At 39.0% G+C, this 16,880-nt stretch overlaps 1 protein-coding gene across 2 annotated transcripts in view; it reads left to right on the forward strand.

Moving 5' to 3' along the window:
- The first annotated feature begins 394 nt into the window (after nt 1-394).
- DCP1A (decapping mRNA 1A) overlaps nt 395-16,880 on the forward strand; it is a 37,740-nt gene continuing 21,254 nt past the window's right edge. The window contains exons 1-4 of one of the 2 annotated variants that reach the window (XM_055805381.1): nt 395-609; nt 1,629-1,669; nt 3,404-3,531; nt 13,202-13,268. In XM_055805381.1, coding sequence (XP_055661356.1) covers nt 475-609; nt 1,629-1,669; nt 3,404-3,531; nt 13,202-13,268 — 371 coding nt within the window. In that variant the 5' untranslated portion in view covers nt 395-474. The remainder of the gene's footprint in view (nt 610-1,628; nt 1,670-3,403; nt 3,532-13,201; nt 13,269-16,880) is intronic. The other variant, XM_055805379.1, reaches the window with a different exon arrangement.

Consider the following 16,880-nt stretch of genomic DNA (forward strand, 5'->3'; position numbering starts at 1 on the left):
CCGCCCGTGCCCGGCAGCACCGGGGGATGCGCCGCAGCCCTCCGCGGGAGCACCATGAAGCCGCGTCTCCGCCCGGCTGCTGCCCTGCGCCTCACCGGCCTGTGCCTCAAGGCCACTGTCCCCGCCGCGGCGGCGGTGTGCAGACCGCAGCCCTCACCCCCAGGCCGTGCGTGTCGGCTGGGCCCGGGGGCTGCCTCAGACATGGCTGGTGCCCAGTCCCCACAGCAAGCGAGCTGCGAGGCTGGGGAGAAGGGAGCCCGCGGGCCCGGGGTTGGGGGACCGCCGGGAAGGCCCTCGCTGCTCCGGGCTGCGGTGGCCGGCGGCTGCCGCGGGGTGGCCGCAGGGGAGGCCTCACCGCCGGGCGGAACGGCAGGCGCGGGGCTTGGCGTTCCGGCCGGCGGCGGGGACGGGCGCGCCGGTAACACCGCGCGGCTGCTTCTTGCCCTCCCCCGCGAGTGGCTGCCGGGAGCCAAGATGGAGTCGGTGAGCAGAGCGGGGCAGGAGATCAGCCTGGCGGCCCTGAAGCAGCACGACCCGTACATCACCAGCATCGCCGACGTGACCGGCCAGGTAGCGCTGTACAGCTTCAGCCCGAAGGCCAACGAGTGGGTAAGTGCGGGGGAGCGGCCCGGGCTGTCCCCGCGGCCGGCCCGTGAGGTGGCGGCGCAGCCCCGGGCAGGGCGTTCGCGGCCGCCGGCCGTGCGGGGCCGGGGCTCCGGTCGCCCGTGCCCTGGCCGCAGCTGCGCAGGGGTCGCGGCGGGGGCTGCAGCCGCCCCGGGGAGCTGCCTGCCTTCCCCCGCCGCCGTGCGGGCCCCGGAGGGCGCTCGGAAGGGGGAGGGCAACCGTGCCCGTCCCCGGGGGCCGCTCGCCCACTCGCGGCAGCCGCCACCGGAGCGGCTGTGGGGCTGGGGATTTCTTTTGCTCCTGGTGGCCGTTGCTGACCTGACTTTTTTTTTTTTAAATTGTAACTTGTTGTTGCTCATGCGTGTTGACCAGAGCCCTGATTCAGGAAGAGTGGGGTTTTGAGGGGTGTGGGCATTCGCATTCGTCACTGCACTGAAAAGTATTTTCTTTCACTGCCACTTTGATCACAAAACTACAAAAATGGAAGCGTGTGGAAATGCTCACAGCTTTCTCTGTGTGTGGGTCACAAGCGCAGGGTAAAGGCAGCTTTGAAAACAAGTATGGAACAGAGCCGTGGGCCATAGTTACATTGTTTTGTTGTTGGCTGTGCTGGCATTGCTGTCCTTTGAGTAATGCTGTGGAAGACAACCTGTCTGGTATTTGCAGGCTAATGGGCTGTAGTCCATAAGTAAAATATGGGGTTATGAGAAAGCTGTTCGACTTTGACCTGTCAGGCTTGGCATAGGAAGGTTGAGGAATACAGTATAGCACATCATCAGATGGCTAGCATAAGCAAAATCTTCTGGAAGTGGGTTTAATTTCCTAATCTTATGAAGAAAAATAAGGTACTTTCTGAAAATAATAGATTATAATTACAGTCCTGTGACGTCAAACCTCATGAAAAGATAAGGAGATTGTAAATCTCTGTAATTAAAATGCTATACAAAAGCTATGTGATTGTGTGAACAAGCATATCCCTTAAATGCAATTGCTCTCTCTTGTAGGAGAAAACCGACATTGAAGGGACCTTATTTGTGTACAAAAGGTAAGGGTCTTTTTTGCAAGGGGTGTTTACTTCCCTTCCTTAAGAAAACAAACCTTAGGTGGCTCCATGTGTTAGCCTTCATACTGTATTTACTGAATCCAGTAAACTCAGAATTAGCTATTTGACCAGCTGTTAATGTCAGTATACTAATTCAAAAAGAATAAACTGCACATAGGTGAATAACTGTCAAAAGCACTTAAAAAGTATTGCTGAAAAATCACAAAACTTTATGAATGCTGCGTATGTATCCACACAGAAACCCAGCCTGTTGAGCTCATTTTGTTAATCCACTAGCTTTTGTTAATGTATTGAGTGTGTTAAATGCTGAGTCTTTCTTTGTCAAATAAAATCCATAAAGCTGATCATGAAAACAATAAAGACAACAAACCGATCCGTCCTAACTTACCATCAGGAAATGGCAGACACTAAAAGCAAGCTGGAGATCTGCTAGTGTATAGGTTTGGGGCAACTTGATCTCGTAAAAACCAGGAAAGAAATTTCCAATTATATGGGATGAGGAAAGGCAGTGGCAGGGGAACTGGCATGTAAAACCAATCATGGATATAGGTTTTAAATTACAGGCAAATCAAAGATCTGACAATGAAATAACACTGTGTTGAATGTAAGAAATATAAATAGCGCAGACTTAACCCATCCTGAAACACACTCTCCTGGACTAGGTTATTACAATATTTTATCCTGGCACTGTGAAGGGATACTAGTAACCAAACAGTTCCTGTCCACTTTACTTTATCTCTAAGCTTGGAAATATTTAGTGTAAGAAAAGCCAACCAAACTAAAACCAAAAAAACTAAGGAAAATTCCCTGTGACTAGCAGATTATTTCAGAATAGTTCTGTCAGGTGCATTAAAAGACCTAACTCGTGATGATAAGGACTGTTTGCTCCATGCTTAGAAGCTCTTGACAGATTTTCTTGTTGCTCATTCAGTAAAGGTGGCCACATTGTTATGGAAATGTTAACATTTGCTAGCTAATTTTATCTGATTGTTACCGTAGAGTTGATTATGGCTGCTTAGAAGCACAGTTGAGTATGCTGACATGACATTCATGCAGCAAGAGAGAACAGATGTAAAACTACCCTGAATTTCCAGTGCTTGCTTGCTTGCCTGATGTTTTCTTTTTCTACCTGGTATCTAGCAAAAATCTAGATGATAATAAAGTTGTTTCACTAAGCAATACAATTCTGAATAATGCACTATCTGCTTTGAGGACACTGGGTCAAGTCTTTATTTTAAGAGTCTCCTTAGGGAAAAATTACTGTTTATGGTTTCCCTCTAAGTGTATTTCATGTTATTTAAGCTAACAGCATTTTTTATTGTCAGACCTATTTACAGTAAGGTAAATGTTGATCTGTAAGTGGTTGTTTTTTTCTCCTCTCTTCTAAGAAGAGATTCTACAATACCTCAAAACGATCTTGTGTGAAATACTGAATACACTTGCATTTTAATCCTGGACCTGGCCTAGGTTTTTTTTTAATAGATGTTTTTTTGAGGCATATCCTTGATTCAGCAGTTTAGTAAGTGTGGTTTTAAATTTAAATTAGTCAGCATGCCAAGAAATGATGTGGAAGAACAACTATTAGAGCTTCAGGAGTGCTAAAGCTTCAACTAATAAGTAGCGGATATCTGAAGATAAACTCATAACGCTATTTCAGAAAGTTATATATGTTGATCAAGGTGTTAATCCTTGGTTTTGTTTTAATTGAAACAATAGGTCAGCGTCTCCTTATCATGGTTTTACGATAGTGAATCGACTGAACATGCACAACCTGGTCGAACCAGTAAATAAAGATTTGGAGTTTCAGCTCCATGAACCTTTTCTTCTCTACAGAAATGCTAGCTGTGAGTATAGTTTTCTTTAAGCCATATAAACTTCATGTTCTGTTTTTTAACCTAGACCATTTCTGGTTGCTGTGATGTCTGTTTCAAGTAGAACGTAATAGAGCGGATTCCAATGAAATGTCTGATGATGTTTTCTGTCTACAGTGCTAGACTTGCCTAAATAGATGTGCTATTATATTATGATGACCGCCTGCTTTCAATAAAAAGAGGATATACTAACATTTCAATATTACTATTATTACTTTTTAATTAATCTGATAAGCTTAATCTAAACTTATACACAGTGCTATAGCATCAATAAAAAACTGTGAAAGAATAATGAAGATTGATAGATTTTAAAAGTATTTAACACCAAAAACAGTTTCTAAGGGCTTCCCCTTCTTTAAAGTGAAAAATTTAATATTAAGCAGTAGCTGTTTGAAGAAGTTGAAAAAATTACTCTAGGTTGAATGTTTCTTTCTCTACTGTAGATTTTGGGCTCAGGAGATAGGTGTCTGTACTGAATTTCTACTACTACTGGAGTGTAGACTCCAGCAAGTTTGGGTGTTGGGATAGCCGTTTTACAGATGAGCAGTAAAATAGTAGTCAGTATCTTCTTGCTGCTTTCTGAATTCTAGTAGTGTTTGGGGTCATTGATTGAGCTTCAGAGTCCTGGTGTACTGTGTTCCAATTAGGTACATGCTAAAAAGTCCTGTTACTCCAAAGAGCTCAAAGTATAAGTTATGCAGCCCTTAAAGAGAGCAAGAGGGAGTATATGTGTATATGAAAATCACCTATACGTTGAGTAGGTAAAAAATAAAAAGCACCCCACAGAGCAGAGAGTCCTGCTGATACGAAGGTATCATTTCATGTCCTCTTTACTGGGCAGGGGTCTTGAAACAAGTTTGCTGCATGCTGTCTAGTGACAGGTTCCTGTTACTGAATTACTCAGAGAACCTGGATGTTGTCTGGATACAGTACTTCCTCAACACCATGTTGTCTTTCTGTCAGAATGTCCCAGTTACTGATAGCAACACTGCTTTGACTACGCTTCAGTGTACTTAAAAGAACAGTCAAATGTTAATCCCTTCCTGTTTCCCCCTTGGAAAGCCTCTAGAATCTGTGGGGAGTAGAATAGATTCCATCATGGTGACAAAGAGCAGCTTAAAGTAGGTGGTCTTCTTTGTTTAACAGTCTTAGCAATCATCCTTCTGTAAGGATCATTGAGAGGAAAAAGTCAAAACTTGCCAGGAAGTTGAGAAGTCTAGGAGATTAGGGAAGTAAATGACTGGCAAGAAATTGGGAGGGGAGGAATATTGCATTGAGTTGGATGTTTAATGATGTTGCTTGGTTTGGAAGGAAGAGGAGCTGTAGGTGGTGGTGCTAGGGGAAGGATGGCTGATGAGGTGGCATTAGAGGAAAGAATTGTGGTTGTGAGATAGGCAGCATAAGGGAAGCAGAAAGTTCATTCATTTCTTTTCTGGAACTTCTGATGGTATCAGGAAGCAGGAGCTGCAGTGGAATTACTATGGTATATGCTAGTGGGAGTGACTATAGGATCACTTAAAGGAAACAATCACAAAATCATAAATTGTTTAGGTTAGAAAAGGCCTTTAAAATCACAGAGTCCAACTATTAACCAAACATTGCCAAGTCTACCACTAAACCGTGTACGTGTCTTTTAAATACCTCCAGGGACAGTGACTCAATCACTTTCCAGGGCAGCCTGTTCCAATGCTTGATAAACCTTTTGGTGAAGAAATTTTTCCTAAAACCCAATGTAAACCTCTTCTGGCACAACTTCAGGCAGTTAATTCTTGTCCTGTCACTTCTTACTTGGGGAAAGAGACCTACTGCCACCTCGCTACAACCTCCCTTCAGGTAGATGTAATCGGACGAGCTGGCTGTGTATGAGTTTATTAGAAGCTCCTAAAGCTAATTATCTGCCTTTCATTGATAAAAGCTTTCCTTTTCCTATGGGACACTATTATGTAAGATCTGTGGGAGGCTCATGTGAGATAGGATGGAGATGACAGAAAAGTGTGAGGAAGGAAGAAATTCATACAAAGGTGAGCAAGCAAAATATAGACTGAATATAGGAAATAATTGCATTCTAAAGTAATCAAGCGTTTGGGGCTTTTTCCTGTTATTATCCCTGTTGTCATTTTAAAAGACTTTGGTCAGAAACTGTCCTTTATTTCCTCACTCTGTCCTGTCCCCTCGAAGAGGGTGGTAGCATGTCCAGGAACAGTCTATACTGATTGCAAACTAAAAATATTCAGTGTAGTTAATATGTCATTAGTTATTTCCCCAAGTGCCGTAAATAAGCAGTAGATCAGTTTTTGTGTGCTCTAGCCACTAGTGTTCCCTTTGTTCAAATACAAGCTTAAAAGCTTAGAAAACAGTCTCTAAGCTTTGTATTCCTTACAGTTTCAGCACCACTAGCTCCCTTATAATTTTGCATTTAGTTGTGGTTTGGATTTTCTTCTTTATGCAGTTTCCCAAATTTTCTGACCTCTGTCCCCTGAATTAGAAAGAAACAAATTATGTGATTGAAATGTTTGGTGTTAAAGCTGCTTGCCTCTATCTGCATAGTATTTGTGAAACTAAAAAACAAAAAACCCACGCACACAAAAAAACCCAAAAAACAAACAAAAAAAAAATCCTTCAGGATTGGTTTGAGTTTGCAGACAAATTTCAACATGTACATGTTTTATTTGTATGGGTAGATTAGGGGATTCTTGTCCAAGTTCTTTTCATGCAGAAAGGTGTCCACCTCTGCTCAGCCGCCTGCTGGCGTGAAAAACCTTTGCATTTTTGGGACTAAGTCAAATCAGAGTTTTAAGCCAGTGATTAATGTAATGTGTGCCTTGAAGGGCGTAATGTAATGTGAAGTTCTTCTCATAGTCTTTAATGACTGAAAGACTGTGGACTGCTAGGTTATGCAAGAAAAACTACCTCTCCTACCTCTTAAACAGAGTGTAGCAACAGCCCTGTTTCTTGTAGTGTATTTTTGTGTCCTGCTTGAGGAAATCTGTGATTGTTAGAAACACTTTAAGAGTAAGTTGTCCTGCAAAGATTGCTGAATGATTGAACTGATGATTCTGTTTCCTTAGTTTACAGGTGGGGAATGGTTTAAAGTACCTGATAAAACCCTAAAATCATATTTATTAATAGTACTGTTTGGCAGAGACAAATGTGTTTTATGCCTGTGTATTTATGTTGTAAAAGGATCAATGACAAATCATGGTTTACACCTCCCCAGGGCATGATAAAATAGCAGAAAATGAACAAAGCAAAATTATGCCACCACATACTCCAGGAAGGTTCCATGTCAACAATTTTTATAATTGACTATGATACTACTGTTTTATAAACTTCACATTTTCACTTTGTTCTGGGATTCTGTCTTAAGGTAATAAGGGCAGTCTCTTATGTATACCAGATCCGAGCTCTGGCATTTCTGTCTTAAATGGCATGAGAGCTGTACCGAGTATAGGAAGTGACATACTCCACTCTGCGCAGAGAACACAAGTTATGTGAAGAACTTTGCAAGCAGTATATAAATATTATTCTTGGTTGGCTGGAGGCTTTAAGAGTGATTTCCCTGTCATGCGAGATCATAATATTTTTGGTGGGTTTTACCATTCTTTTATAATTTGATTTGTTGAAATATTTCTTTTTAATATACAATAGAATTTTTAGTTTGCTGCGTATCAGAACTTAATTTCTGTTAAGCTGTAGACACGAGATCCTTTATCCGATTGCACAAAGGCTTTTTCATACTCTTAGAAAAAGACTAGGTAATTGCTATTTTATTCCCATGGGAAAGGAGGCCTGACTTCTCTTTCATAGTTGTTGAGGGTGGGGGAGTTCCCCCCCTGTTTTTACAGGGTGGGATGTGAAGGAGTCTTTGGTGGGTGTTCTGGAAGAATAGATCGAGTGATACAGTATCTTTCTTATGTCTACCTTTTGTTTTGTTCACTGAGTGAAATGGAAGATGTTTGGGTCAATTTCTTACTCATTATTCTAGTTAGAGGTAAGACATGTAGAAGCCTCTTTGTTTGTTTTAGGGGGGTTGGGGTTTTCTTTGTTTCCAGAAAATAACACCTTTAATATTTTCGGTGTTAATGGGGAAGTCTTTCCCAACTTCAGAAATTCTTTTTCTCAAAATCATTCTGGCTATGTAATACAGTTCAGGCCCCAAAAGAATACTTAGCCTTTCTCAAAATTTTGGGTTTATGTCTACTTTAAAAGCTGTATATAATGCTCCCTGAAAACTTACACTATTTATTCATGAGGCATCATCAGATCAAAAGCAAAAAATGATAAGGTGTGTGACTAAAGCTGTGAGACATTATACCAGTTACAGTGGTAAACAGGAAAAGGTATTCTACTTTTCATTGTGAGAGAGAAATAAAAAAAGCAAATATCTCCCAAAGTGAACAAATCAAGAAATTACCAAAATAAAAAGAAACTGTTTGCCTTAATGTAACATTTTTAATTTTGAATTCCTCTTAAAAAGTAGAATTTTTGAAATTAAACCTCAGATTTCATGTGCTATTTATTATTTTTTAATCTGCAATCTGTGTTGCTGGATACTTTTGATCCTTGTCTAACTTCCCCTCTAGATGAATGCACATTCTTTAGAGTACTCAGGGTATTTGTTCAATAAGCACTGAATCCCATTGACTTCTTTTAAAAATTAAGCTTGTTTCCTCTTATCTATATTTTGTGAAAAGTACATTAAACTCTGTTTAAAAAAATGCATACAGTTCTGCCAGTAACATTGAAAGAAAGTACTAAACTTTCAGGTTGGACTATTATTAATCTGTAATGTGAGAATTTCAAGCTAATAGTTGATAGTTTGCTTAATAATAGAGGAAAATAAGTCAAAAGTTTTAAGCAATGGCCAACTTACCTTTTAAAGTCTGCAAGAAGTATTCTTCTAAGTCTTTCTCATTTATAACTTTCCCTCTGTATCGGTGGTGTTGGTCTTGATTAAAAGGCTTTTTAATCCAGGCTAGTTCACTTGGGAGGTCAGGCAGATTGATTTCCATGGTGCTGAAAAGACAGATGCTAAGCATCAAACTTGGGTATTAAAATAGATGGTCCTTGTTTAGTGTGGGTTTTTTGTTTTGTTTTGTTTCTTTCTTGCTTCTTATACCTGTCCAAGGGTTAGAGTTAGTAAAACAAAAATAACGGATTTTGGAGAGGTTTATACATTTAAGTGAAAGACTCAGTTACAAAGTGCTGTCTTCTGGGCTTGTTATATTATCATTAATCAAACCAACTTGTATTCAGAACAGCAAAAGCAAAATAGCGGCATTATTTCGATTAAAATTCTTTGAAAGAGCTCCTGGCTGTTTTCAAAATAAGGCATCTTTACTGGTAAGGAAAGTCTCTCATTTTCACCTTTGTTGCCTGCTGGCAATGCATTAAGTATAACATATCTCTGTGATTGCCAAAGCTGAATGACTCTCCAGCAAGCGCATTAACCCAGTGGTTTAGCCTGAGATAAGAAAGGAGCCTGTTCTTGATACCTTTATAGCAGAAGCAGCAATGCAAGCTAGGGGGAGGGGAGAAACCATTGAAAGCTGTTAAGAAGTTCTAAAAATATTCTGTGTGACCTGAAAGATGGCACTCTAACTGGAAGGGGTTTTCTGCTCTGGTTCAGTGTTGCAAAGAAGTAATCCTTCTCATTCCACACTGTATTTTGTCAGGTGGCAGTTTGTTAAGGTGTTCCTGGTCTTGGATGCTGTTTGTCACCTGCTGAATTACTCCAGTGCAACTGCTTGTGGGATTGTGCTGTGAACTGTATTTGTGAAATGGCCTTAGATAGTCAAAACAATAAGAAAGGGAGGGACGTTTTTATTAATCTTAATGGTTTATAAATGTATGTGGTAGGCTAATATCTAAATTGAGGAAAATATGAATAGTGAATGAGGAATCTCAGTGAAGAAGATATTAGAACATGCTGAGGAGAGGTGGCGATTCAGCTAACCTTGCTACTGGAAGAAGTAAGAGTTTTGAGAGGTACGTGCTTTTGCCTTAAACTCTATTTGAAGTGTAAAAAAAATACATAGATAAAAAAAACCATATGCAAATGATGCGTATATGTGCTTTTCTTTATGGGAGTGAGATCTGCTTAAGTTGATGTGCTTCAAAATAAGAGCCCTTTCTTTCCAGGGAGGGTTTGAAAGGTTACTGTCCTCCACTTCCAGTTGTAGCATCATCTAAATCAGAACTGTAAAGTAAAACTTTCTTCTTTCCTCTGTCAGTTCTTCCAACTAGTTAAGGTAACTTTTAAACTTTATCTTTTCGAAAGAGATGAAGCTGTACCTGCACAAACAGCTGAACTGCCTAAGGCAAGAGCGGTGGTGTCTGGATTCTCTGAAACTGTCAGTGCTGATGGGTCCCACATACACTTTTCCTGGCATAGCATTTTCAGGCTACAGGTTCATAAACGTTTTACCAGTTTTGCCTTTACGGTGATGCCCCCAGCTTCTTGCTTCTCCCCTCTCTCTTGTGCTAGATGGTATGTTAAGCTGATGCACAAACAGTATCAAGGAACTTCTGTGGACTAAAATGTGTCTGGTGGACTTAAGGGAGAGGATTGAATTGAGGTAGCATGAGTTAACAGCAAAGTTATAGGGGTGGTGACACTGCTTGTTTCTGCTCACTTAAAATGAAAACTGAAGTGAAACTACAGCTCTGGGATGCAACTTCATTTTATGTTGCTGAAGAGTCGGGCCTCTGTGTGGCACTTTGCTATCCCTACTCTTAATTCGGATCTGCTAAATGGGCAGCATTGGAACAGTAAGCTGACAGCCTCGTGAAGCAATGGGAGCACAACATGGAAGAGACCAAGACCTTTTTGGTGTCATCCAACTGTTAGGCTTGAGCAGGAAGGCTTTCATAATGCTTTTATTATCTCAAAATCTCTTTGATTTCCCATAGCAATTTCAATCAAGTTTTAATGATTGATCCAGTCAAATTTGGACAGAAGTTGAATGTTACATGTTTTAGATAGAAACACTAGGCCACAGATACCTAATAAAAATGACATATGTCAGAGAAGAATGTCGATGAAGTGATGACTTGTTTTAATTTTCATAAAATCTGATTTCTCTGTGATATGGGTTACTTATTACTTTGTGTGTCAAAATGTAGTGTGAATCCAGCTGAAAGATACTGCTGATGATAGTTACAAACTGCTTCTACTCGATTGCTAAAGATGCTGCCCAACATTCAGTGTAGAAGAGCTGAGTGGAAAGTGTTGAACTAGATGGAAAAATAAGTCACTTAATTTAGTGGCTTCTGCTGCATGAAACTCTTAAAAGAGCTGTAATAGAAAGATATGCCATTATAAATATGACCATTCAGCTATTGTTTATGCTGAGTGCAATAAAAAGGTCACAGATTTGAAAAGAACTGGTATGTACCAACTCTGTTTTAAATAAACAAATGTTCATAGCTAAAGTTACATGCGTGTAAGATATATATCAAATATAGTAATGCAGTTGGGACACACACACATACTTCTGGAGCAAGGGGACTGAACTGATAGTACAAATGAGTCCCCTTTTGAAAAGACAAAAGTAAACATTCCAGCCTGTTGGACCATATCTAAGTTAATGCCTGAGTTCATGTGTTCATAATCTGCTTTACGTCTTTGTAATACTGTTAATGTTTTGTAGTGACTCCCTGTGATTGCTTGCCAGCAGTACAAAGTGGAAAAAAAAGCCTGATAAGTCTGTACACCAAACTGAGATTTGGATCTACTTCTGGTCTTGTGTAGGCCTGTTTCTGGCAGAATTGAGTGTGACTTTTATCATTTGTCCCATTAAGATATCATTATAGGTTCCTTATCTTCATTTCTTCAGCAAGTATGCTTTTGAAGAAGCTTTCTTCTCTTGGCAGTTTGTCTGATAATGAAGTCAGGGAAGGGAAAGAGCTTTTCTTCAGTGTTAAGATATGCTACATGACTAAAGAAGTACCTCAAACTGGAAACTTTTTTGGGTTTCTATGCAGTAGACAATCCAGCTACATTAAACTGTAAATATTAATGAATATTTCATAAGCATTGGATATATGTATGAAATGCTTCTTTAAAATTGGCATATGTCTTCTTGTAAGAAAAAGGTTCCTTAAATTACGCTGTATTGATTTCTTTGTTTCTTACTTGAAAAGCTTTGTTGTCTAACTTAAGCTGTAACTTCTAAAGAAACGAACACAGAAGTTAATTACTGTTTAATAAAATAAACTTGAAAAATAAAAAGCAAAGTAGAATTTAAGTTTGCCTTAGGATATTGTTATAGAAGTGAGGTGTGGGCATGACTTTTTGAGGGTTTTGGTTCAACACAGTAACCCTAGGATAACTGGAAGGCTTAGGAAAAAAGTTTGGTAAGTAATTGCCGTCTTTGTCATTGCTTGAATAATTTTGAGTGGGCTTTGGTTGAGATTGAGTGTTTTGAGGAGGGGAAAAAAAAAAAAAAGGCAGGGGTCAAATGATTTCACTTTGAAATTAAAAAAATGACATCTGGCTGAAAACGTAGTTTAGTTTTGTTTTTTAAACATTCCTTTCCTCCACTTTAAATCATATCTTTGTAATCAGTGATGTCAACTTCATAAAAACTTTGGTATGAACAGTAGTCTAAAGATGACTTTTAAAACTGTCATTTTCAGAAATTAAAATACTTTAATGGTAGCGTATGTAGAGAGTCCAGGTGCCTTTGATGTACTTCCACACTATGCATTGGTACACTTCATAGGTGAATCAAGATTTGAAATAACCTGCTTTGTGGGTTGAATTAAATACAAATTTGGAAAGAATTCTGCAGATTTGTTGTGTTTGCACAGCTGTGGGGACAGTGAGGAAATAGATGACCATGGGTGTGGGTAAGAATGGCCTCTGAAGTGGGATTGCTGATGAAGAAATAGTACATAGTACTACTGACAGTATTTCTGCCTCTGATGAAGTATCTTTCAACTCAGTGACCAGGTTCTAACCGCCAACTTTCAGTGGACTTGTACTTATTCTGAAAGCCAGAATGGGGCTTAGTGTCTTGCAGGGCTGAGACCCTTTTGCCCTCATTGCTTTGTCCTTGATACCTTCAAAGAGCAGGGTTCAAGATAAATCTAGTTTTAAGTTGCACCATAAATGTAACAGCATGATTGGAGCTTTAGTACTGCTTCCTTCCTTACAAAAAGAATTTGAGCAGGGAGGCTTCTGGAAAGCCTCTGAGTGAACTGTCATATTGTAATTCAAACTGGAATATTTTTGTTGAGCTTCAAAAATTGACAAATTTAAAAATGAGTGTTTAAAAAAAAAAAGATCATGTTCTTTAGCCTAGTTTAAATGGTAAAGTCAGTAATTCAAAACAGGAAGGTTGCAGCTGTAGTTAAAAGGCATGGGGTAGTTAAAGTTTCGTTTTCCTGCCACTTTTATTTACAAACAGTATCAACTTTTTGTAGTTCTTGCATTTAATGACTGAAGTTGTATTTGTGTTTGCACATATGCTATTTGTTTACTTTATAAATAGTAGTCAGTCACACAGAGTATTTGAGTGAAAATTGATGGTAATTCATATATTGCAGATCTAATGGACTGCTGCTTTTTGTGTTTTTTCCTGTTGATTTGATTACTTTTTAAAAAAATTTTCTTATACTTTTTTTTCTTATTTTCAAGTGTCAATTTACAGTATCTGGTTTTACGACAAGAATGACTGTCATCGAATAGCAAAACTCATGGCTAAGTAAGTACTGTGGTCTTACTATTCTGCAATTCTTTTATGCAATACAGAAAAAAAATTGAACCTATTAAACATTTTGGGGTTTTTCTCACTTTCCTTAGATAGAAAAATACAGCATTCTTGGCTGGTACCAGTTTTTGTACTAATCAAAATGTTGGTTTTGGTTTTTAAAAAATTATAACATTAAATTTTTCAGTTAAAAAAATCAGTTGAAGTTAGTTGGCATTCTCCCAAGAAAGCAAGTATGAACACTGTTTATTATTTTGTATTTTATTTTGTATAGAGATGCTGGCTAATATCCTCTGATGCAGAAAGTGTGATCAAAAAAACAATGGTGATGGTTTTTTGGTTGGTTTTGTGGTTTGTTTGGTGGTGGGCTGGGTTTTTTTGTTTGGGTTTGTGGGTTTTTTTGGTTTTTTATTTTTTTGTTTTTTCTAAAGGCTTAGTTATATTCCTGTATAAAGCGAAGAGTTTGGGGAATAGTGGGAAAAGTAGGTGGAACAGGTTAGTGATGTTAAGAAAGTAAAACTCTGAAATAAGAAGAGCTGCCTGTTGCTAATTTCTGCATTGTTTCTTTACATTTTTCTTTCTTTTTTTAACCCCTTTGGAGATGAAGTTGGTTTATAAAGCTGCCTTGTCTCTTGGCATTATTTTATAGTTCCAGGGGCTCCTAGAGATGTCATGCAGCAGCAGTATTTCTGACATAATCTGAATTTAAAGAAACCTTAAAAGACTGTCTTCGCAATAACATGGCAGTGTTAGTTTAAGCTGCTGACGCTGTAGCAATGCAGTTGGCATATCTGTGATGGTTGCACTGCCACAGCTGAGCGCTTCAGATTGGAGGACAGAAGTTTGAGTGAACAGAGGTCAAAGAAGGCTGGAACTGGTTGAGTTGGCAGTGTGGTGCAGTCTTTAAAACATGTTGTGATTGGAAGGTATTCTGGCACCTTTCTGTTCCTGCAGGTGAGGTGCCTTGCAGATTAAGCCAGGACTTTTTACTAATAGAAAAGGATAAGAATTAACTTAAAGCAAATCTTCAACATCCTTACAAAAGAGAAGAGCTTGAATTGTGTGACAGAGTAGTTACGCTAGCAAAAATGCAAAATTGCAAAATACAGATGACTGCACAGGATATTCATCCCTTGTTTTCTGCTTTGCTTTTCTTTGCTATCACGCTACTTTCCTGAACTTTCTTTTCTATTGCATGCCTTTATCAGCATGTTGGGTCTTGCAAGTCGGGATTTCTTGGAGACTGGCAAAATTTAATTATATGGAAACTAGTCATAGTGTAGACCCAGCAGGTTTGTTTAAAGTCAGTCAGGGAATAATCTAAGCTCTGTTGTCATCTCCTTTCTAAACTACCATAGTCTGCCTTTTCTTGGGTCTCTGGTGCCTGTAAAGCAGCTTTGTTAACACACACAGGCAGAAGTGCCAAAGTTGACGTTATTGCTTCACCCCTGTTTATGGTGTGGATACTCACATGCTGTTGTGATTGTAGCATCTCAGCAGCCTAGAAAGTTTCAGAGATTACAGATTATTTTGGAAGGCCAGAAAGCTGAAATGTATTTTTTAAATGTTGGATTTTATTTTATGGTGGGTGTTAGAATGACTGTGGTTTTAAAATACCTTTGAAATTAGAGTTAATGCATCAAGCAGACTTTGGGAAACATATATTGAGCTTTAGAGAAATCAAATGTGTAAATAAAAAGATTTATTCATTGGATATTGGTAGAATAAAGACTTAAATTTTGCTGAGCTGGCTAGGACTTCATTATGATTTTTAGTCTTTGCTACTGTTAACTTGGTCAAAAAAAGGTATGTGATCTTTGCTAGCCTCAGTGCTACTAGTAATAAGTCTTCCGTTATCTGAGCGCTTCTTTTCATAAGGTCTTTCTTCATTATTAGATTATGGAATGTCAGAATCCTTATAGTCCTTTTTTTCCCTTGAGATTGTGTATTGTGTTGGGGGTACGAAAGGTATTGGCAGAAGCCATTTCTATACTTATGAAAGTATTTAGTGTAAGTGTATTTACTTGTTTTTGTTGAAAAAGCACTGTAGAATGAAATCACACTAAATTTGGTACCACATGTCTTATAGCTTCTGAGCATCTAAAGATTTGTATTAGGAAAAATGAAATGAAGGCATTCTAGTTGCACATTACTGTAGGATGGAAAAGCTGCACTTCAGAGGCTATTGTTAAAAACTTGATGAGAAGCGGATTGCCACTGTCTTGCTGACATCTGTTTCCACAAACATCAAGTTTTTTCTCCTCCAAAATGGGTAGAAGGCAGTCAGAAGAAAAGTAAAAATGCTGATACTTCTGTGCTTCTCTATATGGAGGCTGAAACTGCAGGAGTTATTTCATCCTGGGTGAAAGATGTATTTAAGAAAGTAAAAATGCACTATAATTAAAAAACATAAAATAAAATTGAATATTGGAGAAGGAAAGCTGCATTTCAGCACATGGCAGCAGGCAGGCTCCATCAGGCTTAGTTCAGTATATTTGGAAATAAATATTTAATTTTGTTCCGTAGGTTCTTGTCTTGGGTGGAAATTGGGCTTTGCACCCTCTTGTTTAGGTGGGTTCTTCTACCACTGATAGGAAAGGGTACGGACTTTATAGTACCTCAGAGCTTCAGAAACATTACCATAAAAGGTTTCAAGGAGATTTGCATTCTCTTTCCTGCTGGTTGACTTGACCTTATTGTGCCAGACTGAGTTAACAGGATTGCAGGCCATCCATTTATATTTTGGTGGCTTATCTTGCAAAAGAAAAGTAAATTAGTGTTTGTAGGCTTCGTAATCACAGATTTCACTTCTTATATTCTCTTTCTCTGTGTCTCCCCCACCCCACCCCCACTTTTGTGAGGCTGTGCCAGGTATATTTTCACGATGTTATAACTGCAGATATTCTTAAACTGTCACAGCAGCTACTGTGTCCCTAAAGGAATGTGTGCATCTTCTACTATCTGATATAATGGAAGGAAACAGCAGGCCTTGCTTAAAAAAGATTTAATCCTGGATTGCATACAGAGCATGCTCAGTGTACAGATTTGCCATAGTTGACGCTTTTCCCCAGCAAAGCTATTTGATTTACAGAACTCTTTTCTTTTTCTTTTCTTTTTTCTTTTCTTTTTTTTTTTTTAATATATGTATTAGGTTTTTCTGAAACTAAAAAATGTTGTGGGAGTCATCAGACTCCTGACTTTAGAAGGAATGAATTTGGGTCAAGCCAAGATGGTTGGTTATGAGGGATGAGCTTTCTAGTAGGATAGAAAATGGGGTTTTTCAAATCTTTGTGAAACTATTGCATTCTGACATGTAAATTTGTATGGGGTTTTTAGTTTTAGGTTAGTCTTTAAACTTGTTTTTACCCTGTTTCAACAGTCAGACCCAAACTGACTGCTGAGATACAGGCAACAGAGGTGGGAGAGTATCTCAGATAGTTTTGGGGGTATATTGGTAACACCATCTGAATGTAACCTGCATGAGACAGGGGATGGAGGAAGAGCTGTTAAACATCTACATGAGAAGATGATTTATTATTCTTGGGGGAAAAAAAAAAGTAAACTTTAAAAAGGTAACAAACACTTCATAATGGACAACAGGAAAAT

This window comes from Falco peregrinus, chromosome 5 (genome assembly GCF_023634155.1).
Source record: "Falco peregrinus isolate bFalPer1 chromosome 5, bFalPer1.pri, whole genome shotgun sequence".
Classification (NCBI taxonomy): domain Eukaryota; kingdom Metazoa; phylum Chordata; class Aves; order Falconiformes; family Falconidae; genus Falco; species Falco peregrinus.